This window comes from Colletotrichum aenigma, assembly GCF_013390185.1.
Source record: "Colletotrichum aenigma strain Cg56 chromosome Unknown KSG_Cg56_contig10, whole genome shotgun sequence".
NCBI classification, from domain to species: Eukaryota; Fungi; Ascomycota; class Sordariomycetes; order Glomerellales; family Glomerellaceae; genus Colletotrichum; species Colletotrichum aenigma.
Window position 1 is genome coordinate 2,569,705 of NW_023500916.1, and position 22,381 is coordinate 2,592,085.

At 55.3% G+C, this 22,381-nt stretch overlaps 4 protein-coding genes across 4 annotated transcripts; all 4 read left to right on the forward strand.

The window, feature by feature from the left end:
• Positions 1-5,257: 5,257 nt before the first annotated feature.
• Positions 5,258-7,645, forward strand: CGCA056_v014572 (uncharacterized protein; the record flags this gene model as incomplete). The annotated part of the gene is made up of 3 exons (XM_037329814.1): positions 5,258-6,192; positions 6,246-7,192; positions 7,245-7,645. The coding sequence occupies 3 exons, from the start codon at positions 5,258-5,260 to the stop codon at positions 7,643-7,645; spliced, it is 2,283 nt and encodes a 760-aa protein (XP_037171622.1).
• A 4,735-nt stretch (positions 7,646-12,380) lies between these two features.
• CGCA056_v014573 (uncharacterized protein) lies at positions 12,381-13,917 on the forward strand (the record flags this gene model as incomplete). The annotated part of the gene is made up of 5 exons (XM_037329815.1): positions 12,381-12,918; positions 12,972-13,141; positions 13,197-13,493; positions 13,546-13,686; positions 13,738-13,917. The coding sequence occupies 5 exons, from the start codon at positions 12,381-12,383 to the stop codon at positions 13,915-13,917; spliced, it is 1,326 nt and encodes a 441-aa protein (XP_037171834.1).
• Positions 13,918-16,486: 2,569 nt separating this feature from the next.
• lsb5 lies at positions 16,487-18,148 on the forward strand (the record flags this gene model as incomplete). The annotated part of the gene is made up of 5 exons (XM_037329816.1): positions 16,487-16,498; positions 16,710-17,105; positions 17,151-17,612; positions 17,663-17,819; positions 17,871-18,148. The coding sequence occupies 5 exons, from the start codon at positions 16,487-16,489 to the stop codon at positions 18,146-18,148; spliced, it is 1,305 nt and encodes a 434-aa protein (XP_037171620.1).
• A 1,104-nt stretch (positions 18,149-19,252) lies between these two features.
• Positions 19,253-20,646, forward strand: CGCA056_v014575 (uncharacterized protein; the record flags this gene model as incomplete). Its single annotated transcript, XM_037329817.1, has 2 exons — positions 19,253-19,715; positions 19,778-20,646. 2 exons carry the CDS (start codon positions 19,253-19,255, stop codon positions 20,644-20,646), a joined length of 1,332 nt encoding a protein of 443 aa, XP_037171621.1.
• Positions 20,647-22,381: the final 1,735 nt, after the last annotated feature.

Consider the following 22,381-nt stretch of genomic DNA (forward strand, 5'->3'; position numbering starts at 1 on the left):
TCTGAGATGCGCGTAGGGCCAGGAGCACCCAATGGAACCGACTGTCTTCGAGCCCGCCCGCTGCCGGCCGTTTGCCCACACCTGCCGCTGTACTACACACCACCACTGCACCACTCAGATGACGCAGCAACAAAGACCTGCTCCAAGATAGAGTCCACTAGACCACCAGCTCAACATATCTAGTTGCAGAACCGCAGCCATCGGGAAATTTATTTGAACTTGGTTTCTAGATGGGATGCTACGCTGGAGGGCGGTCAAGGCGGGAGGGGCCCCGAAGACTCGAATGCAATTTCCCGCCACCCAGAACGGCCCTGGAGATATGCAGGCTTCGCAACTGAGAGAGAACCTGGTGAGCAGACGTTGAGCCGGGCCAAGCGAGCCGGACGCCCATCGTCCCGGATGCTTGCCGAAGAGAGAAACAAGAGTTTCACGCAGACAACGAGTGCCATTCAATCAGCCAAAAGCAAACACCGGGTACCTTTTGTCGAGATGACAAGTGACGGGGTGGGCATCACGAAATGCTCAGACGCCCTCACCTCGTGCTTGGGGTAATAAGGTACGGTGTCTGAGGGGAAGGGACTGGTGAATCCGACTGACGAGGGCAGGGTATCCTCATTTCACCTTTTCCCTGCGCCCAAGTTGCACCGAGACACCCGACTGCGACTCTCGTGCCCGCTTCGTGCGAAACGAAATACCATGATACCTGGGCCATGACGAGGCAGACAAACCTACGTGTTAAGTCACACACCATGTAACAGTGGCATGGCTCTTCGTACAGCGAGTATCACTTTGAACTCGGTTTATCCTGCAGAAGTTGAGGTTCAGTTTGGGCGGGCGTGCGGCAGGTCCCTCGGGAGATTTTGCGTTTTGCGACCCCTCTCTGCTGCTGCCCTCGTTCAAGCTCCCGCACATTCCATTCCGGTATGTGTCTCGGACTCCGCAGTTGGAGACGTTGAGCTATTACATGGTGCAAGGGTGATCGTCTGGTGTCTGGTGTGGTTGTCTGGGAGCACGAGCAAAGCTCGATTCCTCTCTTGACACACAACAACACGGGGCGTGGGGGAGGAGAGAGGTTTGAACGGATGGGAGGAGAGAATCACATCAACATCACATCCCGTCGGCATGCCTCGCTGCATATCCCGCCGACAGCCTCAAAGTGATCGGTATGCAATAGCATGGCCGGGGCCTGGCTTGAGGGGACCAGCCAGTTCTGATGGATGAAGCTGGGTAATCTGCTTCATGTGGTTTCTCCAATTCTTGCCCCGAGAAGGACGAGGAGGGAGCGGTTCGTTCGTGATGGGGTTTTCTGGTGTGTGGTCTGGGGTTCCCTGTCTGGGACGGCCGCTAATGGGGTGCTGCGATTGGCGCGTCTTGAGGGCTGTCGTCTCCCGGGTCGGTGCTCCGGTGCCCAATGAAGACGGATCCATGCTGGTTTTGCCCTTGAAGCGTCGGTGCAGCTAGCACGGACGGCGCCGGGGAGGTCGAGTGAGGGGGGGGACTGCCCTGGCAGTTGATGGGAGGTTGCGTCTGCGGGAGAGGGGCAGACGGTTTAGAGATGAGCAGTACAGCAATGGCTTTTATCGACAAAAGTATGACGGGAGATGGGATGGTGAGACGGAGGATTACCCCTTCGTAAGTGCAGAGTGGTGGTCGAGGTCTTGATATCGGATCGGGTGTTGATGACCCTTGGGCGACGACAGATGATTTCATGGCTGGTTTCCCATTGGCACCAGGAGTGAAGCTCCCCGCTCAGCAGTGCCAGCTTCCCCCACCACATGCAACCCTTTTTAGGGTGTTGAGCAGGGCAGACCTTGAAGCTTTGGCCGGGCCGATACCTGGTTAGGTCAGCTGGAGAAGGTATCTTCCCCATGGGCAGCGGGCGGGGACGATACCTCACACATGTCAACTCCAAAAGTCCCCTGTGTCTTGCACCACGACCCACGGGCGCCTCTCTCTCTCTCTCTCTCTCTCTGTTCTACTGCTACTGCGTACTCACTGAACTGGAGCGTCCATGTCTGCACCTCACAATGCTGCTACTGCTCCAACCCGCCCCAGGCCACCACCATTTTTCAGGTGCTTGGAGCTTGGCTTGGCTTGGCTTGGCCTGGCCTTCCTCCCTTGCTCAGCCTGGGGAAGGACAACTGCAGGACAGATGAGCGGGTACTTGTGTCTCAACCAAGATGCAATGCGCAGCCAAAGTTCCTTGACAGCTCACCTAGCCATTTGATGGAGGAATACGGATAAGGGTACCTAAGATCTAAGGTAGCTAGGCAGCTCGTCGTGCCGCTGCTACTGCCGCCATGCCCTGCTGTCGTTGTGCGCCGGGGATTCCATCACACATTTGGTGCAAGGAAGGGGAAGGGGAAAAAAAAAAAAAAAAAAAGTGGGAAAGGTAGCTTCTCCAATGCGGAGAGAGAGGAGACAACCCCAGACCCCAGATTCCTGCCTGGATTTCCCCCATTCAACGGAAGCCAATTCTTTCTCTCCTCATCACTCTCTCCACCTTTTCCCACCCACAGCAGCAAGCACCTCACACACAGCTGAGCTGCGTTGCGTCTGTTCGTCCCGGTCGCCATTACCACCACGCTTGAGCTTACCACTACCTCACCACCACCACCACCACCACCTCGTGCTCCTCCTCCTCCTCATCCGCCGCCTGCCGCCAATCATACGCACATTCCCGGCGCCGTTACTTCACCTGCCACCGCAGACAGGCAGCCTCTTGTATCTCTCTCCTACGGCATCGCTTCAGTCGCTCGCCTCCGCCTCCGCCTCCGTCCTTCGCCTTACCCGCCTCTTCCCCCACAGCAGACGACCTTCTCCATCTCCGAGGTCGAGGTCAAGTCAAGGTCGAGGCCGCAGTCTGCATTGGATGCTGCTCTGCCGCTGCCGTCGCGTCGTGACCTGAGGCAATAGCGTTACATTCCAACCTCAAGACCCCATTGATCTTCCGCGGCACATCATCAAACAGACTTCTGTCTCTGCCGCCACCTGTTGAACCGCCTGTTGAATCGCCGAGGCGCCGGCTCTTTGCACGCTTTCCCCTCACGCGACAACATTTACGCTGCCCATATACGTCGACCTCCATCTATCTTACCTGGCGGATACGTACGCATACGCCCCTCTGAGCATAGCATAACATCACCGCCGCTGCGCAAACCATCAACGTCGATCATCTCCCCTATCCGACCATCCCTCGTCGTCTGTCTGTCGCACGGCGCCGCAGACAACCGAGATCTCCGTGCTTCCCCTCTTCAGCTCCAGCTCCAGCCAGCTCCAGCTCCAAGACCAAAGCACCACAACCTAATTAACTACCGGGATAAGGTATTGACTGCCCACAGTACCTACCTTACTTGACCTGCCTCCTCACTCTTGGGTTGCTGTCAACATCCGTCGGCTTGCACGCCGCGGTTCGCAGCAGCAGCAGGCGTTTCTCTTTGTCTCGCTCTGCACTCTCCGCTCCGCCTTCGAGTTCCACCTCGCTGTGCTGGTCCGCCCTGGCCCTGTCGACCGGCCGGCTTGCCTTGCGCACCTTCGGATACCATACCGTAACTACCTGCCTTACCTGCCTGCGTACCTCGCTCGCTGCCCGCCACCACGACCACTCGCACCTCTTCTCCTCCTCATCCTCCTCCTCTCCCGAGGGACGTCTCCTCATCCATCTCCATCATTCCCCGCCTTTTGCTCTCCCACCCCCTCCCTGCTGTTCATCTCGCGCTCGACTGCCACTTTATCCAAGGTTGTTTTGTTTGAGCCGAGTACATCCACTTCATCCTCGCATGCATGCTTGTTTGTGTCTTCACCCCAACGCCCAAACATCCAGACACAATTGCCGCTGCCTCCCACCACACATCCTCCTCAAACTTCTGCTCACTTTGCCTGTGTCTCTCGTGTCACTCAACGTGCCGTAACACCAATTTCTCCTCCTCTTTCCCCGTTGCGTTGCGTTGCGCTGCAACTGCCAGTGCCTGAGCAACAACTTGACTACCCTGCTACCGGCGCATCCCTCTCCGAATCTCAACTCCACGCTCCCGTCGCGCGCCTCTCCCGCATGATTTTGCGGCAACGGCTGGAATCACTGCAAACAAAACGGCCGCCCGCCATCCGTGGATGCTCACTTGCGCCGACCAGCGCACAGCTAGCTGACTGAGACTCGCCAACGCGAGGCTTGCATTCGAGAGACGAGAGGGCGAGGGGTACCACCGAGAGCGGCTACACCGATACGCTTCTCTCTTCTCGCCGTTCTCCAACGAGACACTCTTGGTTGAACCCCGTCCTTCAACCATTTCATCATATCGATACACGCTGCGCACCCCGCAAAGTGTCTACCTTCCGAACCCAACTCTGCTCCGCCTACCTCCTCCATTTCCCCCACTTTCTTGTGCTGTGTGACCTTGGAGGCCCTCGACCTCTATACCTATCCGAGCGCACCGTACCCTCCTTTCCTACCTGCCCTTCCGAGGTAGCTTTTTTCTCAGAATGCTCCCTCTCCAGTCGATAGAGGGACAGCCTCCTCATGCTGCTGGGGAGAATGGGGAAACCCGGCAGCAGAAACCCAAGACCTTGCCGTGCAAGTATTGCAGCAAGCGCTTCAGGTGAGTTAGCCCCTCAGTCCAAGACCCCCAGCCTGACCTTGCCCTGCCTTGGCCCTCGCTCCTCATTATGTGCCTCATTAGCTTACATTGCTTTTGCATTTTAGGCGTGTGGAGCATGTCCAAAGGCACGAAAGAACGCACACCAAAGAGAAGCCCTTTGCCTGTGGTTGGGCTCGCTGTGGGAAAACGTTCGGACGACGGTGAGTCTCTTCTCAACCTTACCCCCCTAGTCTTCCGTCATTTTGCCATACCATTCTACCCAAGTACCCTCACTCACCACGTCGACGCCATATGCTACCGTTTTCCACATGCACCACCTTACCCAACCTGCTTTATCCCAAGCCTCTCCCCCATCCTGACCCCCGAACTTGCTCCAACGATTTCCTGTTATTGATATTCGCCCACAACACGCCCAACATCCCTTCGACCCGACCAAGAAATATGCTTATATGGACATCAGTGATCTACTTGTCCGCCATGAGAAACTCGTCCACCTCAACGAGGGCAGCAAGGAAAATAACCGCCCTCGGAAGACCTCGTCTAGCACACACAACCCACCGTCCTCATCCGACAGCCACGTCGAACACGAGATGTTGGGCGTTCAACGCCAACCCCCTCAACCGCAGTATCACCAGGAGACGATAACGGCCGTGGCATCGACAATGGCCCCAGATCCTCGCATGCCGGGGCCGGCCCGTGCCGCCGCTTGCAACCTTGACTTGCTTTCCGATGCAGCTTTGGCCAGCGAAGTTAATCCCATGCAACAACCTATGATTGCGGATATGGGACGGCCGCCCTCAGAGCATGCGAGGATCAAGTCTTATGATGAGCAAATGGGGTACGCTGATCGCCCTAGAGAGGACCCGAACGTGCTGGCCCCTGGGTTCGCTCCTCAGCCGCCTGTTGCACCTTACGACGACTATCACATCTTCCTCGACGACCTCGGAACTTCTTCCTACTTACCACCTCCATTTGAATCCGACCAGCAGATCGGCGGTCTTTGGCCGCGAGGTGATCTGCATCAGCGGGGGCCTTCTAAGCCTTCCTCGCAGTTTCCCTCGCGTTTCCCCTCGGTCCAGCCGGATGGACGAGAGATCATGGAAGGCGGTCCCCGGAGCCACGAGGAGTCGATGAGAGCGCCGCTCAGGATCTCAGCTGCCGACCACACGATTATCAAGAACAGGCTCGAGGAGTTCTCATCCGTTATTCCCAATGACTTCGTCTTCCCGTCACGCCACACCCTTACGCGCTTCTTGGAGGGATACATCAGCGGCTTCCACGAGTACCTCCCATTCCTCCACATCCCGACATTGACGCCTGCGGAGATGGCACCTGAGCTTCTCCTAGCTATCCTTGCTGTAGGCGCGCAGTACCGCTTCGAGAGCCACAGGGGCCACGCGCTGTGGTACGCCGCCAAAGCCGTGGCTCTGGAGCAGATTCGACGAAGGCATAGTCATGAAGTGCACGCTCTGCTTCCGACCCCTGCAGCGTACAGCCCGCACTCGACGCGGCCATCCCCGAGCTCCGGCTTCAGGCATACCTTTGCCTCGGCGCAACAAGATCGACCAATGACACAAGACACTCATCGTGAACCTTTGTAAGTGTAGCAGCGACTGGAGGTTATCACTAGGTACTGACTTGAGATTATAGTTCGCCGAATACCCCGCAAGCACGGCTTGAAACGATACAAGCAGTGCTTCTCCTCTTTGCTGTTGGGCTTTGGGGAGCAAAGGCGATTCTTCACGAAGCCCTCTCTCTTCAGAGCCAGCTCGCCATGCTAGTACGCGAAGAAGGTTTGGTTGCCGAATCCAGCCCTGCCGTGGCACCAGACTGGGAGACGTGGATTCGACTGGAGGGAGCGACTCGTACGAAGCTCATTGCGTACTGCTTCTTCAACCTTTGCAGTATAGCCTACAACATGCCGCCGCTCATCTTGACGTCAGAACTCAACCTGTTCCTCCCGTTCCCATCTCGGTTGTGGAGAGCGGAATCAGCATGGCAATGGCAAGAAGTTCGACAGGCGTACCCTTCTGTCGAGATTACCGTGCACGACGCCTTCGCTAGGCTATTTGGTCGATCACCGCAGGGTCTACCCCCACACATGTCATCCCTTGGCAACTACGTTCTTATCCACGCCCTGCTCCAGCACGTCTACCTGCTCAAGCAGACTTCACTCGCGCTTAGCTCACCCTTCGAGCCCCAGAGAGGGTTGAAGCCGGAGGACGTGGAGGAGGTTACTCAGGCCTTGCGAGTGTGGCAATCCAGCTTCGAACACCGGCACCAACTGCGTGCAGCTGAATCTGGACACATGGGCAGTAGCGAATCTTTCCAAGGAGGGCAGGTGGCTTTCAACTCCACAGCTCTGTTGCGGCTGGCGTATATGCGGCTGTACACAGAGATTCCCCCAGGCAGATGCCTCGAAACCCGGGACCATATGCTGGTGGCTTCGTCTCTGAGCAACATGCCGCTCTTGTTCCGGACTGGGCGGTTGCACAGAGCGGTATTCCAGGCGATCCATGCTCTGTCCATGCTTGTCAAGGCCGGCGTAAACTACGTCGCAAGGACGAAATCTCTGGAATGGAGCATACAGCACTCATGTAAGTTTTCTCTTTACCGATCGACGACGGGTGCTAATTCGGCTACTTGCAGTGTGCAACTTCGAATGCGCCATTCTTTTGTCCAAGTGGCTCCTCACCCTCGCATCGATCGGACCGAATGACCCCCCTGCGACAGCCGAAGAAAAGAACTTGCTGCAGTCGGTCAGGAGAATGCTGGACGAGACCGAGTTTGCCGTGCCAATCGATCCTTCCCTGGGTGGGCCTGCGGCTGGACAGCCCGCGAGCACCGAGATCTCTGCGAATGACAGCACGCGGCTGCGGCAATTGGCGGCTGCAGTCATCCGACTCTGGGCGGAAACTTTCAAGGGATCACACATCTTCGAGATGGTCCGAGTGATGGGATCGAGCTTGGATGGATACGCCGATTTGGTCGAGAAGCCACGCGACAGGACACCTCTTGGGCGGATTGCGCATGATCCCAGTCTGGCGTGAAAGCTTGGGGTATTCGGCTAGGACCAGGAGGCGGAGCTATACGGCTTCGACACTAGATGGACGAGGCCATTGTGGAATGCGTCTCAAGAAGGGACATCGCTTGTCTGACCGTACGATGCCAAGACTGGACCTCTTTTAACCAGTTTGAACCGACCACCTGCGGCACAGCTTGTGCTTGTCGGGGTAAACGCTTCTCCAAGACGACGGAATTGTTACGGTGGCTGTACAAAAAAACTGCGTTTGTGTGACAGACTTTCTGCCAGCAGCCAGAAAGGCTTTGTGGTTCGAAGGACTGGCGCAGGGCGAGGCGTGTCGTTAGACAGCCGCGTCTGCGGCGTTGTCGGGATTTCGGGGCGTCGAACCGGCAGAGTACCAACAGGCAGTGTACACCGGCGAACAGATTTGGGGAAGAGGGGAAATCTAGCCGGACACTTGCTGGGGGGCGTGGAGTTTATTGCATTTTGCTTGTACAGTGATGGTGGCGCCGACGGCGCATTGCTGGGTTTATTTATTGCTTTGTCATGGCTTTTATTTTTCCTGTTACGCGGCGATGTCCATTTGTCCGTAGCTTCTGTCGGAGAGACGGATGAATAATGAAATGATTGCAACCTCTGAAGCTGCCTTACCACGTGCAGCTCTTATGTCGTGTGGAATGCCTGTTCGAGAAACCATTTGGGTATCATTGAGTCTCAGTCGATGTAGGTGCCGGGCCGAGGCGTCAGTCGAGGTCGAGTACAAATAACCCACCCGCCCGTCACTGACAGCCAGAATCCCGCAATGCTTCTTTCCACATGGGAGGAAGGAATTGAGTAAATATGAGCAGTGTATCAAGACGATGATGTATTCATCTTCAACCGCTTTGCGAAGAAGCTTCTATCTAACATGCAGGTACCCTTCCTTCTCGTCATTGTGCTTGTTCCCCCGTTATTCTAAGGGCTGGGGGATGATGTATGGGGAGGTGTTCTGGATTGGCTTGATAATTGGGACGGTATCGGAACTTTGGCTGTCATCCAAAAGCTGTAAAACCAGGAGAACCGTCGGTTCTTGAGTCACAATGCCATCTATATGGATGATTGTTGGAGGGAGCGGTTCTAGAGCATGGCGAGGGGTCTTATATCGAAGATGAGCGTCTTTGCGTCGGATAAGTGGTGGAGATGAGTCCGAGAATGTGATGTGGGGAGGGAGGAGTGGTGTATAAAACTGTTTGATGAATGGTTGGTGAGAAGAATCTACTACCAGAACGGGTCTCATTGATGTTTTGGGTCAAGAGGCATGGGGACTGGTGTCATGTGTGCTTTGCACGACGAATCTGTATCAAGTGCGAGATGATCAAGTTGATTTTGAGTACGTGTTCGCTGAATCGTTGGCTCTGCCCTCCATTGTTTTCTGGGTATTGGGTGTAGAAGGACGGGCGGTCAGGTTTTGGTGCTGGTGGTGGTCGTGGCTGGCGGCAGAGCGCGGATGTAGAGTCAATCTCGTAGATACTGTTTGATCAACGGGCATAGAAACATATTCGCGGAGAGACCGCATTAGTCGAGCAATCCCAATTCGAGGAAGCCGTGGCGGCTTTTATACGAGCATGGTACAGAGTCTTCGGGCCCTGAGATGGATAAGCTCACTATCTAAGCGAACGCCCGGAGGAGGGTGTATATGGCATATGGGATTAAAAAGAAGCTACATGGTCTTGATGATGCGGTAGGCTGGTGGTTATAAAAGTCCTCTGCTCACGGTGGTGGTTCATCTTTTCGATAGGGCCGGGACGAATGAATTGGTTTGATCGATACTTCTGACGCAGGGCCTCTTCTGAGCTGGAACGGCAAGAACGTCAAGGCAGGATTATTCAACTGAAGACCTGAGGGTTTCATGGGTTGCTTACTACAACAGCGGGTCTTTGCGACCGAATAAGATGGAATAAGATGGTATCGGACGCGGACGATGACGGGGGACACTGAAGGGGGGGGGGGGGGGGGGGCGCGTCTGTTGAGGTGTGGCGACCTGTGGCTGTAGTGCGAGAAGCAAGTATGGATAGACTTGGGAGGAATGTCCAGGAGACTTCCTTGCAATTAGTCTATGGGCGAAGTAGACCTATTGTCGCGTCGGCATTATCTACGTGCTGTGGTCTTGATCTTTTATAGAAGGGGATCACAGTGTGGTGGTGAGCTGTAGTCCTGGTTGTCTATAAAAGATACTGCGTGTACATAGAAGCCTAATGCAGTTTCTCCCAGTACTCTAATGTCGCCTTCGGTGCGTCCTGTTGTACTCTGATCTCGGGCTCCAGGACAAGATCTCCCGGTTGCCACTGAGGTACTGAGATGAGTGAGGTGAGGGAGATAGTCATCTACCCGTGACTTTTAATGATCCTGTGCCGCTTCTCGGAGTTGGTATCGAAGGTTTAGTAGGGTCGAATGAGCAGACGCCGGAAAGTCAATGTGGCAGGCGTGTCTTTACCTCTCCCGCAAGACATGACTGGCGGAGAAGGGGACTCGTAGGCTGGAATTGCTTTGCTCCGTTCATGTGATGTGCGTACTTCTTTTCCGTACAAGAAGAATTGGTCGTGTGTCCTGAGGATCAATATGGTCTTCATCTTTTTGATAAGATGCAAGAGTTCAGCCACAATGTAACATGTGTCTTGCGAACAATATATATTGGTAGTCTCTCGTGGTGAAAACAGAAATCAAACATGGCATTGACGTTTGTTTTTGGAGGCATTTGCAATGGCTTCACTATGCAAGGTTGATCTGGGTGAAAGAACCCAAGTTTAACGCCTAAGTAGAATGCCTACTCTATATCCTAACACTCGACTCGCCTGGTACGGTCGAATAAACGGAGCAGGACACTAGTGGTGGATGGTCATCGGGAGGGTCGGAGGCAACCCGAGAGGCGGTACGGCGAAGGGCCTGATGGTGGAGAGATCTGGATGAACTTCATTGTAGGAGCGCGGCAAAACAGAGCATAAGAGAGTTCCACCAGGCTCGGTCATCATGAGGAGCGGAGCACGTTTTCAGTTTAAGGCGTACCTTTTTAACGTTGAAGATTACGGATCGCCGCGGGTTTGCGTATAACATACGTCGAGGGCTGGATACTTGCCGCCCCCACATTGATTGAACACTGTTCTGATTATCTCTGGATAACACAAATAGCGGGAATTAGAATGCTTGCTCAAGTGACATAATGTCATTGTGTCATGTTGTTCTTGATTCGTTGCGCTCTTTACATCCCGTTCGCTTGACACACATCTAGGACGGTATGGTAGCCCTCTATCCAAGCACGACTTATCTGATCGCTGTTGCGAGCTTCCTGTGCGTCCCTTCAGAGTTTATATACGATTGATCCAGCCTTCTAAGATTCGTTCAAACGACAATGATTTCTTTTGTACGACTGACTGACATTCTGCTAATGCTTGTACGGCGGATAGGGTTCCTCACCAGACAAAGTCACTCGATGGACAAATTCTAGTTCACATGAAACTTGGCAACGCGCCCCTTTCCAGAGGTGTTGTCGAATGTGTAATAGAATTGAATAAACATAGTTCATCCAGCGAGAGCAGCTTCGCTTTCGTCACCGGCTCATACTGATGGACATACGTGGGTCGCGACCTCAACACGCTGCAAAACCTGTGGAAACCCAGGGAAAGTAGCAACAGTCCCGCCAGCATTGGGGATCCGAATTTCCAAACAAGAATGCCTCCGCCACCCCTTAATAAGACAGTTTAGCTATCGATCATATCGTAATCAAAAGCCTTGAGGGGGGTATAAGTTCAGGGGCTCTTGCGATGAAGATGCAGGCGAGACGCGCCAATACTGCAATTGCAGCAGTTCGAGTGGCTTCACTTCACGGAGTTGATATGAGTGAGAGAACGCGAGTGTGCTGCGCAAGAAGCTGCACGGCTGCGACACGATATTACGCGGGAGCTTCGAGAATAAACGTGGGAAGCTGGTGATGAACGGTTTTCAGGGCGAGCGGTGGCAAATCCAGGAGATGGTTCACCAAAGGGACGGTACGGCGGGATCACCCGACAAAGTTGACAGCAGAGTGCTCCAAAGCTTAGCATTGAAAAAATACGAAGATGCCATACTATTTCCCAATATCAAATGAAGCGACATCTGGATTGTCAAATTATGACTTTGTGAAGTTGAAGATTACAAATTGCCTTGGCTTCGCGCGAAGCGCACACCGACGTTGCAAAGTCTGCCACCCACAAAGTGATTGAGGGTCCTTCGGCTTTGAGATACTCTCAAGAATATCCACCAGGCCTTCAGCTGTCGGAGTCGGGCTCAGGGGTGCAGCGACTCGTCTGACATGCGAACACCGTGGCCCGGATCGGGCGGACTGCGAAGGAGCTCGGGGCAATGCATATATGAACTGAGAAACACCATAAGGTCTGGCACGATACGAGAGAATGTTCTGAGTACAAATCTTATCACTAAAAATCCTCGAAAATGTTCCGTCAATAAAATTGTGTGGATGAATGCCATGTCAAGGACGAGCATGGGATAGCTTCCCAGGAGATGAGGACAACGGGAGGGCACGTGCGCGACCATGTGACCTCGCGTCAAACTCGTCGCGTCCTCTCCGCGCCCCCACGTCGCCTGAAACTATGACGACACCAATTTCCAGCCCAGCTGCGCATGTCCACGCCGCCACGACCAATTGTGCGACAAAATTGACCCTTAGTCTTTGAGCCTGCAGAAATCCAATTCATCCGGGCCCTCAATTTCAATTGTCAACGGACAAAATGCCCGCCCGCAAACGTGCCGCGTCTCCCGTGGCGGACGAGCCCCGCCGACGGTCCGGCCGGATCTCGAGCACGCCCAAGAAGAGCAAGTACTTTGAGGACGACGATGATAGTGAGGCCGACTTTAATGGTGATGATGGATTTGATGAGAATGGCGAGGATGAGAGTGATATTGATGAGCCAGAAGAGGAGGAAGAGAAGCCGAAGCGCGGACGGGGACGGCCAAAGGGTGCTGTTGCGAAGCCTAAGCCCAAGGCTAAAGCTCAGACCAAGGCTGTTCCGGTGAAGAAGGGAGCGAAGAAGCAAAAAGTTGAAGAGACTGAGGACGACTACCAGGACGAGCAGGTGGAAGAGGATGACGAGGAAGAAGAAGAGGTCGAGGAGGAGGATGATGAGAGGAAGCCGAGGGTGACGATTATCCCACTGGAGAAGATGAGGGGTCTCGATGGGGTTGAGTACTCTGATGAGATATTGCACAAGAACACATTGCTGTTTTTGAAGGATTTGAAAGCGAACAATGTGAGATCGTGGCTCAAGAGTAAGCTACTGACACTCAAGTGTACGGAAGGGCTTTGCTGACAGCTGTGATAGGCCATGATGGCGAGTACAGACGTGCATTAAAGGATTGGCAGTCTTTCGTCGAGACGATCACGGAGAAGATTTCCGAAGTGGACTTCACGATCCCTGAGCTTCCTGTCAAGGATCTCATCTTTCGCATTCATCGGGACATTCGGTTCAGCAAGAACCCGACGCCCTACAAGGTATGCCACATGCATTGCCCCCTATCAGGAATCTGACTAAGAATTGCTGTTATAGCCGCACTTCTCTGCTGCTTGGTCAAGAACTGGCAAGAAGGGTCCATACGCGTGCTACTACATCCACCTCGAGCCAGGCTCATGCTTCGTTGGCGGCGGGCTGTGGTGTCCTGAGGCGCAGCATCTGCAGGCGTTGAGGGCTAGCATCGACGAGCGGCCGAGGCGATGGAGGAGGGTTCTGAATGACGAGCGATTCAAGAGGACCTTCTTGCCCAAGGTTAAGAAGGCTGGCGAGGAGGCCGCGATATTGGCATTCGCGGATGTCAACAAAGGCAATGCGCTGAAGAAGAGGCCCATGGTGGGTGCAGATTGACACGCGGCGATATGTGATGATGCTGACTTACGCACAGAACTACTCTGCCGATCACCGCGATATCGAGCTGTTGAAGCTGCGCAACTTTACCATCAGCAAAAAGGTTGACGACCAGATCTTCACCCAGGAGGATGCCCAGGAGAAGGTTTGCGAGGTCATTGCGGCTATGGAACCATTCGTGAGTCTACTTGTTGTGATTAATGACTGAATGCGGCTAAAAGCGGGGCAGATCACCTTCCTGAACAGCATCGTCATGCCGGATCCCAACGCCGATGATGATGAGAGCGACAGTGACGAGGATGGCAATGAGGATGAGAATGGGGATGGGCAGGTTGACGATCCGCCCGAGGAGAGTGGTGATGACGAGGAAGAGGAAGAAGGCAAGGATTGGAGTAAGCACAAGTTCTAAGCTTTGTGAGCTGCGATCTTGAATCGGGGGTTCGGGTTTCTCTGTCGATATTTAGTTCTCGGATTGTCAATATCAGTATACTGGAACTAGGAAGCCAGCTGCTTTGACATGTGTGGTTGAGAGCAGTCCCTGTGGTCGTGAGAATGGGTATGATGGTCGAATGTTGTACAATATGCTGGCTGGGTTAGGGGCGACGCGAGCGATTCCCCTAGCCGAGTTCTTTATTCAATGAGCCTGTACACTCACTGGCTGGAAATTTTGTTTCTCAAATGGCGTGGGGACGCGTTAGCGATATCCCATCTCCTATGTCATGCATGTCCCTTAGATTTCATGTGAATAGGCTAGCTCAGCTGTCTGTAGTGGTCTCGCCGGATGATCAACAGCTACAACGTGCCCGATGAGGCATAGAATGAATCCTCAGAAGAATATATTGAAACCAGAGAAAACGACGACTAACGAGACAATGGGACCAAGACTGGACGCTTTGGCTCCTCACTATGGTGCGACACCCCTAGGTTATCAAGCTGTTCTCACTCACAGTAGGTATCTTAAAGTACTCAACAGTCAATTGAGCCTGCCCTATTGGTTTGTTGGGAAGAAAACATAGGCTGGCCTTTGCCCCTTTTGTAGGCCAGCGGTTATCGGACTTGATGCAATGCACCTATAGATTCGGGCAGATCAGAGTTTGTATATCAGGAAACAATCGACGATGCGGAAATGACGCCGTAAAAGACCAATACGCATGACTTCTCAGAGGGCATCTCGCTGTGCTTCTTTTTCTAGCCATTATGGTTTATTTTCGGAGCCCACGACCTCCCAGACCGGTTTTCCGTGGGAATCGTCCAGATGGGCACCGGAGTCATTGACCCCGAAGCGTCCGTTGTCTCTGAGCTCATCTAGTTGAGAATTTAATGTTGATGTGAGAACACAACCCTTACGCGTTGAAGTCAACGAACAAGTAAGCGAATCATGCGGAACCAACAGATCGAGATAAGACAGACGATGGACGGCAGCTATGGAGTGAGCCCACGGTATGGCGTGGTTTTTGTAACTCTGATAGCATGTGACTCAGATAGCATGTGACTCAAAACTCAGAAAACTTCCTCTATATGCCCCCAGGCGTAGCGCATTGGGAGGTTCGATGTAGATAAGAAAGTATCATTGCTCACGCATTATGCGGCTTTATATCGGAGTTGAGAAAACATCGATCGTGATCGTGAAACTACAGGTAGGGTCGCATTCATATAAAACACTGCATTCACTCTCATAGTATCCTTGAAGCAATGGTGATATTTGAATAGCTCCAAAGGTCTCCGCGCGCCTTGGCTGTCAAGCCAGTACTGCCCTCCGCCATGGCTTGCGTGAGGCAGCCAGGGCACTCTACGAAGGCATGTTTGATAGTAAATACTCCGCGAAATATGAGCGAAGAAGGCGCCCATGTGCATGTTGAAAGTGATGGTTACGTATGTGGGAGAGTTTTGCGCAACAAGAAAGCTCTTTCGGGTCAATCGCGATGATGAGAAGTAAAGAGTTGATGATACCATTATCGAAAGAAGGCGGGCGAAGTTCATAAATGTAATACAAATTATGCTCGTGCATAACCTTAGTCATCACACCCCAGGAACAACCAAACTGGCCAATGAAATGAATGCTGGGGCCAGTCACTGGCGGAAAACGGGAAAGCCGGTGGAATGGGCCGTGCATCAAGCGCCTGCTGTGCGAGCTTGTTTCGTCAGATGTCGACAGCTTGGAGCTCTTTGGATTTTGGGAGCAAACAGTCTTGACTCGGGGTCTCTCATCAGCCCTGTGCCGTTCAGGGTCCGAAACTTTGATAGGCGAACTTGTGGTACGTACTCAATGATCAGAGCTGAGAGTTTTCAGACTTTTTTTTGTTTGTTTGTGAGGTTGATTGCTCTGTCGCAAAACATCGTCTACTCACAGATCCTGCTTGGACGGGTCTTTGGTGGTTTGAAGTGCCCCCTCTTGTGCAACGAAACAGCGGATAAGACCCATCGCGGCTTGTGATTCACCTTGGACACACTACGTCAGCGGGGCCAGCTCACACCTCACGCAGAGCTCACGCGCCCTCGCAGCCCTGCAAGTGCAACAGCGACGACCCCGCGGAGCCAAGCTGAGCTGCACCGCTGGCTGGACACTGGATGTGCTGCCCTCCTGCCTGCCCCACCACCGCCTGCCTCGTCCGTCCCTCACCACCACCACTGCTCCTGTCGCTCACCTTTCATGCACATCGCCTCCCCCGAAATGCCCGCTCCGGAACCCCGATCCTTCAACGTCTATCTCTAGTCCGCCCTTTTCTGACCTCATATCTCCTGTATCTGTATCTGCCGGCGACGATCTCGTCCGCGCCGCTCCGTATCCTTTTACCCCTCCGACGACCGCTCGCGTTGGAGCTGCCCGTTTCCTAGCGGCAGCCTCCAAACCCCTCACCACCTCAGGTCCGGCGCCGACTCATTTGGGCCGCGCCACCACGACCCAGAGATATCTGCGTGGTATTCTTCCATCCGCCCACACAGATTTGCGCATATAGAGCAAGAGACATCTTAGCATCATGTTCTCTCAGGTACGAGGCCCTGCAGTTCCACTCTCGGTCACCTCGGCGCGCGCTACGGCAGGGAAGAGAGTCCGACGCGGCCGGACGAATCACCGTTGGGCACCACTCCGGAGCTTACCTGATGCCACTTCACTTCACGAAAGCTCACCCGGACTCTCTTCCCATCATGAGATCGCTCTCATAAATACAGCCTATGAGTGAGCGCTGACACCCTCTGCAGAAGAAGCCGTACTCGGCTGTCACCGTAAACATCGAGACGCTCACCAGTGAGACGTACGAGGAAGATGACCTGAGCGGCATCCCCGACCTCGTCGAGGTCATCAAGCTGCAGGCTTCCGGTCCCGCTGAAGCTGCCCGCGCCATTCGCAAGAAGCTCAAGTACGGCAACGTTCACCGCCAACTCAGAGCCCTCACCATCCTTGACGGTCTCATCCAGAATGCCGGCCCTCGCTTCCAAAGAGCCTTCGCCGATGAGACTCTCTTGGAACGTCTGAGAGTCTGCGGAACATCTGACTTATCCGACCCCGATGTTAAGAGGAAGTGTACGGAGTTGTTCCGCAGCTGGTCTCAGTACAAGAGCACCCCGGGCCTGGAGCGCATCGCCAAGCTTCACCAGGTAAAACTCCTCATGCGAAGGAAAGTTTGCCGCTAACAAAATCAGGAACTCCCCAAACGCAAGGTCGCTGCCACTCAGGAGAGATCTAAAGCTGTTCGCGAGACGGAGAACCCGTTCGGCGAGGAGGAAGTGGATAAGCCCCCCTCCCCTACTCACCGTGCTGGCGAGTCTTCCCGGTCTCATCAAACGCCCTATGGCGGTGCATCTGGCACCGTGTCTTCCTTCAGCCACACCAAGTCCCCATCTAGCTCGGGAGGCGGCTTCTTCGGTGGTTCCAAGGACAAGAAGAAGAAGGACAAGGAGAAGAAGGGCAAGCGGAAGCCCTTCAACCTCGAGCTTGAGAAGGAGGCGATGAAGAGCGCCATCGCTGAAAGTTCCATCGCAACCACCAACCTCAACAACACCCTCCAGAGCATCAACAGAGAGAGGGAGCGAATCTCCGAGAACCCCCAGGCCGTCGCAGGGTTCGAGGGCTGCAAGCAACTGAGGCGAAAGATCCTGCGCTACGTGAGTGTTGCTGTGCCGGTGTCTGTGACATTATAACTGACGACCCTTAGATTCACCACGTCGAGTCTGAGGAATGGCTGGGCAGTCTGCTAAGAGCCAACGACGAGCTCGTCACGGCCCTCATGACTTTTGAGCAACTCGACAGATCCATCGACGCCGACAGTGACTCGGACGACGATCTGGCCGAGCAAGCTCACATCTATCGAAGTACGATAATTCCAGCACACCAAGCCCGAACCGAATGCTGACATTAAATAGTGGTGACCGAAAAGGCCAAGAACTCCATGTCCCCACCTCCTCCGGACGTCTCTGGCCTGAGCATCGGCCACACGCCATCCCCTCGTCCCCCCGCCCCGCCACGCCCGGCCCCGATGTCGAGGCCCTCGCCTCCAGTCCCCGCCGCTCCTCCCAAGCCCCCGAGACCTCCCGTCCAGCCTGTCCAACAGGACTCTGACGAAGAGGACGACGACGACCCATTCGCCGACAAGAACGCGCTCGAGACGCCCGCTCATGAGCGAGGAGAGCCAAGATGGTGATATCTGACCATCACACCTGCCACCTTCCTTTCTCTCTTTTGCTCGCCATTTCTGTCAGGGTTTGTGACCCCGCTACGTGGGGTAAGTGGTTGACAGAGTGTGGTACGGCTGTGTCTTGCCAGCCACAAGTCAGGACACACGAAGCAGATATCCAGCAGAGCGCGCGTCTATATTTTAATGATGAACGAGTCGAGCAATCCACATGACATTCCTCTTTCATCCTCGCTGTGCCCCGTAGAAGCCTATCTAACACTGCAGAAGAGAGAAGGTCGCATCCCCGAACTTCCGAAATCGGTCACCGACTCTGCAAATACCGCCCGTGGATCCCGGCCTCGGCCGCAAGACCCCTTTTGGGATCAGCGCCCGGCCTCCCAGGGTCCCCGCCGAACACCATTCCGGGCTCTCCCACCCGATGACCCCCGCCGGAGATGCTACGATCCCGCCCATGACCCTCGGCGGCATGTGTCAATATAATATATTTCCCAGAACCTCCCACGTGCCGGGGGCAAGCGTCCCTCCAATGGCAGCTTCCCACGCGGGGCACGAGTGCTCTGTGCGCCCATTATCTTACCCGCTTCACCTGCTCGGCCGAGAGCAGCGCATCCTTTTCATCGATAGAAGACATGCCCATAAAGTTGAACCCCGCGGTTCGATGCGACATTAAATCGAGGTCTGTGAGGTTGCACCCAGGGCGCGATTTATTGATAACTTTCGTTAACCTTGAGTTGCTCTTGGGGTCCCTTTCCGTGACTCGTGCACCACCTTGAACGCTGCGGGGCCGCTGAAGACGCGCGCGCAAGGGGGTGGCATCGGATATCGGACGTGATATCGAAATAAGATGAGGGTATTCGGCGCTGACCCGTGAGAGTCCCCGTGAGGGCATCGTGGTTACATGCACGCATGTAATACCGGTGGATAAACGCTGTGGTAGACCTGCATGCTCACCTACCGCCAAGGTGGCACCAACACGCCAGTCTCCTGTGCCTCCATCTCGCCCGTCTATATGATCTCTCTCATCCCCTTCCCCCAGCCTCCATCACGGGTCTAGGTTCGCCAGCCTTCGTCTCTCCTTAGGTCCTCATCCCCCCAAAGCAGCCGCCAAAGATGCTCGCCCTCCTCACCCTTGCCCTGGCCGCCGCGGCTCACGCCGCCAACACCACCACGACCCTCGTCCCCGTCCTCCGCGAGGGTTGCAACAAGGCCGACCCGGCCAACCTGGTGCCCGCCAGCAACATCACCCTCGAGTATGGCGCCAAGAACGAGAAGCTCGTCTCCGTCTCCCTGGCCATGAAGTACCCCTCCGTGGTCCTCGAGGAGGTCGCCGCCGTCGCTGCTGTGGACTGCGCCGCGGAGAGCATCACCGTCACCTTCAACGAGACTGCCGCCTTCGAGCAGACCTCGAGCGACTGGCAGGCCTTGGATGACTTCGTCATGGTCACCAACCACGCCGGAAACTGCGACGTTCAGAACGAGCGCGGTTTCTTCGTTGTGGACACCGTCACCTTCGACGCTGCCACCCTGAAGGTCGTCGCCAACGCTCACAAGAGTGATGTTGCCAACACTGCCCGTAAGTCGTCCACCCTCTCATCGCTTCACATTAAATCAGTGACAACCAACACCTCCTCTCAGTCTCCACGCAAATCATCTTCTCCAACGTCCCCGTCACCAACCCCGCCAAGCGTGACATCTCCTGGGACGACGAGGGCGTCCACATCACAAACACCCTCGCCCTCCCCGCCGCCACGACCCTCTTCGCCGCGGACCCCTACGTCGCCATCACCGCCGACGAGGCCTCCCTCTCCTCCGCCATGACCTTCTCCGGCGTGCTCAAGTACTCCATCATCCCCCTCAAGGTCGACGAGCTCGCCCTCGACATCGACACCGTCTTCGACGCCCGCCTCGGCCTCACCGTCGCCGCCACCGCCCCCTACGCCGGCAACTTCACCTACGACCCGGAGGACCTCGCCTACAACTTCGTCGACATCCCGGGCATCATCAAGCTCGGCCCCGCCCTCGGCTTCGCCATCGGCGTCGAGCTCGAGGCCGACGCCAAGGCCACCGTCACCGCCGACCTCGGCCTCTCCTTCCCCGACGCCAAGCTCCACCTCGACCTCGTCAACTCGTCCGCCACCGCCGCCACCGGCTGGGACCCCGTCTGGACCGCGCAGGCCAACATCTCCGAGAAGGCCGCCGTCGGCGTCAACCCCTACGTCGAGCTCGGCGTCCAGCTCGCCTTCACCATACTCGGCGGCGCCATCGACCTCAGCACCGGCGTCACCTCCCACTCCAAGCTCGTCAACGACTTCACCCTCTCCGCCAGCCAGGGCGCCGGTACTGAGGGTACTGGTATTGGTTCTGACAACACCGCCTGCGCCGAGGGCTTCGCCGTCAAGAGCGACTTCTTCTTCAGCGTCGTCGGCTTCGCCACCCAGTGGTGGTCGCAGGAGCTCTACAGCGTTGAGGTGCCCGTGGCTGATGAGTGCTACACCTGGTTGTAAGGGGGTTTTGGCGTGAAAAGAGATGATTAAATGAGAGTGAAGGGTTGAAGAAGCCTGCCACGTACATTTTGTACATGATTGATGCTTTCTATTCACAATGTCTCTATTGAACGAATAAAGTCTACAATATTTTATCCTTTGATGAACCACATGCTAGGCTACCGCGTTCCAACGTAATGTTCAACGCGTTGCTATATAAGACTCACATTCGATCGTGTTTCCTCAAGTCTGGCCATCAAGTCCGCCAACTTTGTCGATCTTTCAGACGGCTCCAGCGGCGTCCTGAATAACACAAATCCAACGCGTTCGCAGTAGGCATTTTGAGGTCGAACGACGAGACCAGCCATCTCGATCTCGGTCTGTAAGTCTAGGACAGAGAGCATCAGCACTGCTGCATCTGCAAAATCCTCTGGCACGAGACGCGGAGCGTCAAAGATCATCTCGCCCTCAGCACTCCACGACTCGTCCCTGAAATAGAAAGACCGCAATCGTCGAGACCTCCTAAACTCCGCTCGCACACCCACCGGGACGATATTCATCAGCGGCGCCTCCAGCCGGAGGGATCGCCTTTCAGGCGTGCCAAAGTCCACGGCTGAGCAGCCCGGCGGAAACACCTCCCCCCTGCCACCGACCCTGAGCAAAATTTTGAGCCTGGTGTTCTGCGCGTATTCAAATTCAACAGGGTATGAGATGGCCGATAAGCTAGAGGCCCAGGACCAAGACGGGAAATACGAGAGTTTCTCGCATGATTCCGAGCCGTCCATCACCCGCCAGAGGAGCCCCCGGGTGAGCTCCGAGCTGAACACGCCGGCGAAGTACTCGACGCCGTGGATCTCGGCCAGACGGGTCCCAAGGCTCTCGATCGCGATCAGGCGATCGGTGAGGTATGTGAAGCTGGTGCGCATGTACTCGACCACGGCCCTCAGCCACGAACTCGTCAGGGCGAACTCGGCGTCCCTCTGGAAGATCTGCGGCTCGTCGCGCGTGAAGACGGGCATGAAGCGCGGCAGCTTGTCCTCCGGGTCCTGCTCGGATGCCTGGGTCAAGCTCTGGCACTGCCAGTAGAGGCAGTTGGCCGCCCAGTGCAGCGCGCGGGGGGAGAGCAGGCGTTCCTGGAAGCACCAGCCTCTGGTGAGCAGCGGCTGGGTGTTGAACTGCTTGTGGAAGATGAGCTCGTCCACGGGGAGGTAGAGCGTTTCGTTGCGGGCTTCGTCGAAGGCTATCGGGGTGTTGGTCTGGGGGTATCGTTGGGCGGGGCGCTCTGCGAAGATGCCCTGGCTGGAGTCGAAGGCGGCTAGGGCGGAGATGAGGCAGCGTGCGTTGGCGTAGTAGGACGCCATCATGGAGGCTTCCTCCTCCCAGTCTCCCAGGTACGGGTCCTGGCTGCTAGGTTGGATGATGCATATGGCGTCGACCCACAGGAATCCGATGCGCATGCGACGAGTGAGGTTGATGGCGTCTCGGATCGTCTTTGGAAAGTCGTGTTCTTCGAGCCGCTGTTTCCGCGCCTGGAGATTTGCCCTCGTAGTCTTGGCGGGCTCGTTGCTCTGGCCCCAGCAGTAGCTTAGGGCTAGATACTCTGGCTTTGGCTTCAATGAGAGCAGGTCCTTTGACTCCACGAGTCGGGCTGGGTGGTCTTTGCCGTCTCCGACGGCAATCAACCGCGTTGGCAAATGGAAACTCTTTTGTCCCTCAACGGATACTGGTTTGCAGTCTACATGCCGTCCACGTCTAT